The sequence below is a fragment of the Oreochromis aureus genome, linkage group 1 (genome assembly GCF_013358895.1).
Source record: "Oreochromis aureus strain Israel breed Guangdong linkage group 1, ZZ_aureus, whole genome shotgun sequence".
NCBI lineage: Eukaryota > Metazoa > Chordata > Actinopteri > Cichliformes > Cichlidae > Oreochromis > Oreochromis aureus.
In genome coordinates, this window is record NC_052942.1 from 7,322,048 (window position 1) to 7,332,216 (window position 10,169).

General features: G+C 41.7%; 1 protein-coding gene across 1 annotated transcript in view; it reads left to right on the top strand.

Annotated features, from left to right (window-relative positions):
* Positions 1-8,482, top strand: part of otog (otogelin) — a 120,765-nt gene extending 112,283 nt beyond the window's left edge. Inside the window, exons 52-56 of the mRNA XM_039601332.1 lie at positions 3,881-3,985; positions 4,776-4,895; positions 5,327-5,372; positions 7,180-7,259; positions 7,648-8,482. Coding sequence (XP_039457266.1) covers positions 3,881-3,985; positions 4,776-4,895; positions 5,327-5,372; positions 7,180-7,259; positions 7,648-7,848 — 552 coding nt within the window. The 3' untranslated portion in view covers positions 7,849-8,482. The remainder of the gene's footprint in view (positions 1-3,880; positions 3,986-4,775; positions 4,896-5,326; positions 5,373-7,179; positions 7,260-7,647) is intronic.
* Positions 8,483-10,169: the final 1,687 nt, after the last annotated feature.

Here is a 10,169-nt window from a genome sequence, read left to right on the forward strand (position 1 = left end):
AATGCCAGCATACAGACAGAGAGTGAAAGTCACCAAACCTGTTATGAAAGAGGTAAGAGTGTGGCCACAGGAGGCCACCTCTGCTCTTCAAGACTGCTTTGGGTCAACTGATTGGGATATATTCAAGGAAGCAGCCACCTACAATAACATCATAGACATTGAGGAGTACACAGACACGGTGAGCTCATATATCACCAAATGCATTGATGATGTTACACAAATGAAAAGTATCACAACTCGAGCCAACCGGAAGCCATGGCTAACAGGAGATGTCCACAGGCTGCTGAAGGCCAGAGACAAGGCCTTCAGAGCTGGGGATGAAATAGGCCTGAGAACAGCGAGAGCCAACCTGTCCCGTGGCATCAGGAAAGCGAAACAGGACTACACACACAAGATAACCTCCCACTTCAATGATAGCAAGGATGCACGAAGCCTATGGCAAGGCATCCAGGCTATTACAGACTACAAGCCTGCAGCGCCGTAGCTGTGAGAGCGACACCACTCTGCTCAACAACCTGAACAGCTTCTTTGCACGATTTGAAGCACAGAACAACACACGCCCACAGAAAACACCACCACCTCCACACGACCAGCCTCTGTGCCTGTCTGCTGCCAGCGTGAAGAGGACACTCATCACCATCAACGCCCGGAAAGCAGCGGGTCCAGATAACATCCCTGGTAGTGTGCTGAAAGACTCGCAGAGGAGCTGAAGGATGTCTTCACAGACATCTTTAACATCTCCTGAGGCAAGCCACTGTCCCATCATGCTTCAAGACTGCCATCATCATACCTGTGCCAAAGAAACCATCCCCAGCCTGTTTCAACGACTACCGCCCCGTGGCACTGACACCCATTATCATGAAGTGCTTTGAAGGACTAGTCATGTCACATATCAAATCCACCCTGCCTCCCACCCTGGACCCATACCAGTTTGCATACAGAGCGAAACGATCCACAGAAGATGCAATCTGCTCTGCCCTCCACCCAGCCCTAACTCACCTGGACAAGAAAGACTCATATGTGAGAATGCTATTCATAGACTTCAGCTCAGCATTCAACACCATAATACCACAACAACTCATCTGTAAACTGGACAGACTGGGCCTCAGCACCTCCCTCTGCAACTGGCTGCTGGATTTCCTCAGCCAGAGGCCTCAAGCGGTGCGTGTGGGCAACAAGGTCTCAAACAGCATCACTCTGAGCACGGGGGCTCCACAAGGCTGTGTGCTCAGTCCTCTGCTCTTCACCCTGCTGACACATGACTGCACACCAACCTACAGCTCCAACCACCTTGTGAAGTTTGCGGACGACACTGGCGCTGGTGGGGCTCATCACCAAGGGCGATGAGACCCACTACAGGAAAGAGGTTGAGCTCCTGACCACGTGGTGCAGAGACAACAACCTCCTGCTAAATGTTAGCAAGACCAAGGAGGTTATTGTCAACTTCCAGAGAGACCACACCTGTCACCCCCATTGACCATCGACGGCGCTGCGGTGGAGAGGGTGAGCAGCACCAAGTTCCTGGGGTGCACATCAGTGAGGACCTCTCCTGGACCACCAACACAGCATCACTGGCCAAGAAAGCACAACAGCGCCTCTACTTCCTGCGCAAACTCAAGCGGGCAAGTGCTCCACCACCCATCCTGACCACATTCTACAGAGGAACCATTGAAAGCATCCTTTCCAGCTGCATCACTGTGTGGGGCGGTAGCTGCACTGACTATAACAGAAAAGCTCTACAGCGCATTGTGAGAACAGCTGAGAGGATAGTTGGTGTACCACTCCCTCCCTGCAAGACATCTACACCACCCGCCTTACCCGCAAAGCCATCACAATTGTCAACGATGCAACCCACCCCACGCACTGTCTGTTCAGCCTCCTGCCCTCCGGAAAAAGATACAGAAGTCTCCGCTCCCGCACTACCAGGCTCACCAACAGCTTCATCCACCAGGCTGTGAGACTGCTGAACTCTCTCCCTCCCGGCTCCCAGCCAGCAGAACCACCAGACTGGCAGGAGTATAGGAAGACAGACTGGACCCTACCCCCCCACACACACACACACACACACCTCCACAACAAGGAAACACTCTCCACATTCCTGACTGGAAACGACTACCTCTGCATTACAATTGCACACACCTGCTGCTATATATTTTAGTATTTTCTTTAGCACTATTTATATTATTTATATTACTATTACTGCTGCTACAGTCTTATGCTGCATTAAAACAAAAACACTTACCAACCACAACCTGGGACTACGTCAAGTAGACAAGTACACTACTTTCCAGGGCGCACTGTGGAACACTTTATTATACGTTATGTGTAGGTCCTGTCTTGTTACATCCTGTATGTACCTAAATGTTGTGCATCTGCACTTTATTGTTGTCTATGTCTACGCATGGGACAGTGTGAAACGTAATTTCAATTCCTTTGTATGGCAAGTACATCTGAAGAAATTGACAAATAAAACTGACTTTGACTTTGACTTTGAACTGACTCTGTGGCAACTGAAACTGCTTTAAGGTCATTGAAGGACTTGAGAATTCTCCCCTGATACAGGTCTCCAAGAACAAGTATTCCTCTCTGGACCCACAGTCTCCAAAAAAACGGAGACTTATTAATGCAGGGTTTGGGATTGAGCCATATGGAAGCCTCAGTATGAAGGTGGGAGTAAAAATTTAATGGCAAGGCCACCTTCTTCCAGACCGTCTGCAGGAACGAAAGAATGGGGTGGGTTTGTATATCTGGTGAGAGCTTGGTGGTTAAAATGTGCATCGGAGGGAGTGGTGAGCAAAAGGTACTCTCAAGACTAAACCATGGGGGGGGGCTCGTTCTGGAGAGAGAGCCCAATGAACCATGTGTCTCAGACTAAAAGCATAATGGTAAAACAGTAAATTTGGGACCCCCAGGCCACCCGACTCCACTGGTTGCTGTAGCTTTTTAAGCTTTATTCTAGGATGTCTGTTATTCCATATGAATTGGTTGCATAACCTGTCAAATTGTTGAAAATATTTTGATGGGATTTTTAGCGGGAGTGTTCTCTATCAGAAAGTTTTAATCGAACATACAATTATTGCCTAATGGGTCTTCACCAAAATTCAGCTCAGAGTCAAGATTGCATTTGGATTTTAATTCTCATTAGTCTGTGTACTTGCCTATGACAAGGAAACGTATCACTTTCTGTCTGTACTTCACACATTAAAATAACCTGTAAATAGTGATGGACTGTGATCTAGATAAGTATTTGATGGTTCTCTTAAAGGAGTGAACAAAAGTAGACATCTGAGCCCACTCTAAAGTTGTGATTTTTTAGTAGTTTTGACTTAAAAGCACATTGATTAACACTGTTGCCCCCAGACAAGCAGGGGGAAGGTTCCTGCTTGAGTGGGGGTCTTCCTCTCTTGGTATCTTTACTCAGGTATGTTTGGTTGTCTGCCTCACTGTATTGGCCCTATGTTGGACTGGCAACCTACACATTTCAGCTGTGTCATCTCACTTGACCAAAGTTCAACTAATAAACTGCTGCACACAAACAGAACTTGTTGCTGAAGCAGGAGAAAAAAACTATTTAAAAAAACAAAACAAAAACCTGTTAGCTTCATTTATGTTATGAATGCTTTCTCGCTGGTGTGTGACATACTAAACACAGAGCAACATTAAACTCAGCAGATCGGTGCATTGTCACAGATACCACAGCAGAATGCATAAATGACTTGCATGTTTCTCCCCTGAGAGCGGAGCACGAATCTAGAAGCTTTTAATTTTGTTTGAACTGTCACAGTTAATCTTTGGATAAGTGGTTATGATTGTTAACTCATTAAAACTCACTGTCACAGTATTTTAAATGAAAAAGAAAGTAATCATGTTTGTTTTTCAGAATCAAATCTACGTGCCTCCCAAAGACCAGTCGACGTGCTGCGGAGTCTGTAAGAATATTTCCTGCATCTATGAGCATGATAATGGAACAACAGGTCTCTATAAGGTAGGAAAAGATGTTCAGCAACATTTTGCATCCAAATAACAAACTATTTTAACATACACACTATATTGTGGCGAACTGAGGAATCTTAACAACAAAGGACCCACACAGAGGTTGAGTCTGTTATTCCACCCCAAGCAGGAAAGGGGAGCTCTTTATTGAACAGTTCCCCATGCTACACTGTGCTCGCACATGAACTCACTGATGGTGTAACATGTCTTTCTATCAAAACATCTATCAGTGAACAGGAACAGTCATACGAGTTACGTAGCCATAACAAATGCAAATACACAGTTTAATCGTCTTAAATTGGAAACACAACCCGAGGCATGATGGGAGATAACTAGCCGCTCCCAACATGCCACAATATTATATAAACAGTCCTTTACATTATTCTTCAGTCTTGATGTGTACTTGTGTAACACTTTGGTCTGCTGGTGGGAACTGAGACGAAGTTAGCAAGCTGGCATATTAGCTAGCTAGCATATTATGTAGTTTTTTGTTTAACCTCAGCAACACAATACTTATTACTGTATATTTTTTCTTATCTTTGAAATTGATTACTGTTAGTTTAATTAGTCGATGGTGATTTGACAATTATAGTCCGACTTAACAGCACATTGACTTGGTCTTAGTCCTAACTTTATCCAGCTTTGATTTAAAAATGATCTCAGGCGGACTCACACAAAGTAAGAAGGCTGATCATACGTCACCAATCTCTTTCCCATGTTGCTGTAAGTCAAATTAAGTTGGTCATTGTAGTTCAGTTGCTGATGTCGTCAGTGTTTTTCAGCCGGGAAGATCCTGGGTATCAAACTGCATGAAGTTTGACTGCACAGACACTGTGGCTGGGCCCACACTCATCTCCTACTCCTTCAGCTGCCCTCCCTTCAATGAAACAGAGTGTATGAAGGTCAGCATGCAGCATGCAACACACACACACACACACACACAGGTTATAATGTGTTAACGTATCCTTTGGAAGGGAAATCTTGCAGTCTTAATACACACATGTTCTGTAGAGATCTTTTTTTTCATCAAAAACATTTTGTTGTGTGATAATGATGCAAAAAAGTGATTCTCAAACAGACAGCCAGGCTGATCCATATTAAATTTAAGTTTAAGCAGCCTCAAAGTAATTAAAACTACTGCAAGATGTCATATTTCTACAGAATAATGGTAGCTGACTTAAAAAGTTTGATTAATGAATCCACGGCATGTTCAGTAGTTACACAAAAGTTTAGCTTAAGAATGTCAAGCACAGATTCTGAACTTTGATAAACTGTGGAGATAAAATTAATTTTCTGTGTTTGTGTTAACGTTGTGACTCTCGTCTTCACTCAGATCGGTGGAACTGTTGTAAGCTACATGGATGGATGCTGCAAGACGTGTGAGTATCTAATGAGAGCATTACAGCAGCAGTTGTGTAGTTAGCGTAGAGCTGTAGGCTGCAGCTGACACTGAAGAGCGCCTTCATCTGCCGCTCAACATGTTTTCAACATGTTTGCCCTTCAGTTTGCTCGTTTCAGTCTAAAATCCTCAGTCACATTGTCTGAATTGGCTCACGTGTGGATCCCAGCTGCTGTTTTCCGTTACATTTGTCTTCTCTTTATTTACATCAGAAAACTGTCAGTGTGCTTTTCAGTGGACTCTGTGTCATCAGTACAAGTAATGACAGACTTCCTCTAAAATGCCAAATGATTAAAGCTCTTGTCACTGAAAAGCAACTGAAGACATGCAAGTGGGTTTATGGTTTATGTGCTGCAGCTCACCATCGTGTACCAATCCCACCAGGTACTGGATACCCTCTCTTCCCTTTCCCTGTTAGCCCCCTGAGTCCCACAGTTAACACAAACTGTGAAAGAGGTACCAAACAACAAGGCTTGCCAGTGCCATTGTTGATATTCAACAATGTACTCCCTCTAAAAAAAAAAAAAAAAACAGAACACACACAGGAAACCCCAAAGTCTGACTGACACCTACTCCCCTCTGCAGAAAAGTCATCTCAACTGTTGTCTCACTCCAGGTCCATGTGGAAAAAAAACATCATTGATGTAGCTTCCTCCTTGCTTTCTACCTCACTTGGCTTTAGAAATATAATTATATAGTCTAATTGGTTTACATGAAAAAGGACATCACACTTGAGAGGACAGAACACCCCCCTCCTCCTTTTCCCTTGATCCCATGTGTACATGTACACAACAAATAAACTTTTTCCCCATTTAGCACTGTTTGGGCAGTGCATTGTTGATTGCCAACAATGTACTGTTGGTAGTGGCCCAGTAGTCGGGCTTAGACATCTGCATGTGTCACTAGATAGTGAAGTGGGATGGTGCTGGGAGTGCTGGGGGTCTTTTTTCATTGAACTGCTGTAGAAGATTTGCATGATGCTGCACTATAGCTGCAGCCCTCCAAGGGAGCTGTGTGGGAAACTGAATCTTCTGTGTGTGGCATTTCATCCTTTTAGTAGTATCATCCGTGCAAACAAGGAAGCAGTAATTCATTTTAGGGTGGAAGGATTAGGGGTACAAAATATTTGGTTTTACAATAAAATCTTAAAATAAACAATAAAATGAGTTTAATTGAGTTAACGATGTAAGTCTACAGAGAGTAGCTTCAAACAAACTAACACACATTTAGTCCAGATCAATGACACAGCAGCTTAATAACACAGGCGACAGTCAAAGCGGCAGAGAAAGTGTCCTGAGATTCATTATGAGAAAACTAAATGGCACCCATAACATCTTAATTTAATGCTATGTGTGTTGATGGCAGATTTCATGTTTTGTTTGTGTTTCTGTCTTTGTTAAATTTATTTAAACATCAGCTTATTTTGTTTGTAGTCGAAGCTAATTTATGTTGAGAATAAATGCATGACAGATTTTATCCTTCCAGCAGTTTTGAATGTTTATGCTGAGTCTCATTGATCATTTCTCCCTGACTGGAAAGTTTTCTCATTTATGCTTTTAGCTGCAAAGTTCTTATACACACATCCTCGGTTTTATTCCTTTCATGTTATGTATGGCTAAACTACTTCTGCATGATCAACAGCTTCTGAGCTTCTCAGGGCTCTTGATCGCCTTCCTTCCTCTGTCCTCATCCTCCCTGTTCCTGTTTGTTTGTTTAGATCCTTATTATCTTATGAGTATTTTTTACCTTCATTCCAATGAATTCCTTCTGGCTTGTTGTGTGAACAGGCAAAGAAGACGGAAAGTCATGTCAGAAGGTGACAGTGAGGATGACCATCAGGAAGAATGACTGCCGCAGCAACAGACCGGTAAACCCTTACATCTGACTTTCAGTGGTTGCAGCTTGTTATTAGCATCCTATTTTAACCTTCCATTTCTTGCAGTGTGTGTAGAGTTTTTGTTCATGCAAGTGCAGCAATGTCATTGGCTAGCTGAAAGTATTCTGGAAGCTGTGGTGGTCATGATTTCTCCAGGAGATTATTTGATGTGCACCATCTGAACAGTTAACACTAAATTTTTTGAAGCCATCAACAGGAGTTATTTCAATTTTCAGTATTTGGTGTTTATAGTTTTTGATATTGCTCATGTTTAAGCTTAACATGGCTGCCTCTCCTTCCCAAAGTTTACTTGTGCATTTATTTGATGGCCTTCTGTCTGCTCCTTCTACATGAAAGACATCTGCCTTTCTATTTTCAGGTGAACATCGTGTCGTGTGATGGAAAGTGTCCTTCTGCCAGCATCTACAACTACAACATCAATACGTACGCTCGCTTCTGCAAGTGCTGCAGAGAGACTGGGCTGCAGAGGCGCTCTGTGCAGCTTTACTGCAGCAGCAACTCAACCTGGGTCAGCTACACTATCCAGGAGCCCACTGACTGCTCATGCCAGTGGTCCTAAACATAGTGCATCCCCACACTCACATGCAAATACAAACACATACACTGTGTGTTCAGAGCTACATGATTTAAACTCACAAGATACAGAAGAAGAAATGTCGGCTGTGCTATTTTAGGATGTTGGCCAAGATGGATACTGAGCTATGATTAGCAGGTTTAGCATGATTTATGGAGATTGTGTAATAAATGATCACAGAAGTCGTTTTGCTCCCTCTGCTGGCAGGGAGGTGGTAACTGCAGGACAGACAAGCAGGTCTCCTTCCTTAGCCGGTAGCTGCAAAGCGGAAGGAAGGAAGCACCTTCAATCTCAAAACATTTTTTTCTTTTTCACTATTCGTTAAATTATCAAGTTGAATTAAAAGAAATGTTATGAGCATTGACTCATATTACTATAATCATTCATCTTGTTTAAACTTTCCGTTAAAAATCACTTTCTAATCTGCTTTCGGTGTAAGTGAAGGAGGACAGCCTTTTTCTGAATAAAAAATAGGTTTTTTGCTGTGTTTAGTTGTGTTGTGTTGTTTCCATTGCATGCGTTATGAGACTGACGAAGATGTTTTCTTGATTTGCTTCTTTCTTTTGTTGCAGTGAATTGAGCTCTGCTGGCCAATAAATACTACCTATTAAAAAGTAAATCAAGGATATAATCTTTTCCTAGCCTGTGGTTGGTAGTAGCTTTAGTTAAAATGATGCTTTTGTGTGTAATTTCAGATAAGTGCATGTCATATGTGGACTAAGGCATTTAGAAATTTAAAAGCCTATTCCATCGATTCATTCATCCATTCATTTTCTGCTGTTTATCAGTGCCCAAGTCAATTATTTCTAGGGCTAATGTTTTTAAATGTGAGGATTTCCATCATTAATTATATACTCAGTCTATGCAATATGAGAATATTATTTAAAAAAAAAACAAAAAACAAAAAAAATAACTGTCACAACCTTAGAGCTCAAGGTATTGTCATCACTTTTGATTGTCCAGCAATTCAAATACCTAACAAGAAATCTTAGCAAATGATCCACTGAGAAACTAAAACCAGTAAATATTTGCCTTGTGACTCATTTAAATAATGTTTCTCTCATTTGCCAGAGGATTTTTCACTTACACTATTGTGATGATTTCCTAATCATTTCTAGACTTTTCCCCCCAACTTTTCTAAAAGTTGTGCAACAGATCACTACTGAAAGTAAGAGCCCACATTTCCTCACCAAGACACATAGTTTCCTGTATTAACTATGTGAGGATGCTGATAATTGTGTGACTTATTATATGGTGAATAAAGAATATTAACGAGCCTGATGCAGTTGCTAACTTGACTGGTTTGCATTACAGTTTTTAATATTTTAAATATCGAATCGTATTTTCTATGGCATTCAAACTTGGCCATCACTTGTAGTAGAAGTACATCAGAAAGGTTCTTTTTTTTCTATTTTTACAGGATTGTTTAATGCAGCAGTACTGGCAGTTGCTCCCAGGCCTGCCCAGGAGTCAGTTCTTAAAACCAAAACACTTATGTCCTTTTAATGTAAGTGTTTGGTTATTTCACAGATACACAAATGTGCTAATGTAACGAGAAGCTAGTACCTTTAAAATTATGCTGTGCAGGGTGAAACTTTCTGCTTTTGTGTCTGTACTGCCACCTCCCCACCAGCCTAGAGAGAAGAACGTGTTCATTGAGGGGAAAGGTCTTTTCTGAGCTTGTCCTGTCTGAGCGTGCTTGTGATAACTGGAAGTAGTGGCGTTTAAAGAAGTGGGAATGTGGATAATCGGGAAATAAGAACATGTCCTCAGTTCAGTGCAATCTATCACCATTATCAGATTCATATTTTACCCATAATTTCTCATGCTGTGCCTTCTTTTTTGTAAATAATTTAAATCGCTAGCGTCATAATAATTTGCAATATGAACTGTTTAGATATTTGACTTTTAGAAAGATAACAATAAAATGTATATTCAGTGATGTGAAATGTATTCAATCAACATTAGTGAGGTGTATTAACTGATCTAAATCCAGCTGTACGTGGAGCACTTTATTTATTTATTGGAGTTTGATAGGGCGCAGCTGTTCCAGTGAAATGGACAAAAAACAGTAAGAGATGCTTTCGGCCCATTTGAAGAAGAAACCTACTTAACTGAATCCCAGACTTTCATTTGATTTTACTCCGATTACATAGTGAAAGTGGTGAAAATGTTAGGAGATGTGTTTTGTGGACTAAATTTTTAACGTGTTTCCCGCAGACTCACCTGGATGTTCAAGTTAAAGAGGATTTGTATCATACAAATGTACATTTTCATTTTCATTAAAGATGTCCTTTAAAAAAACG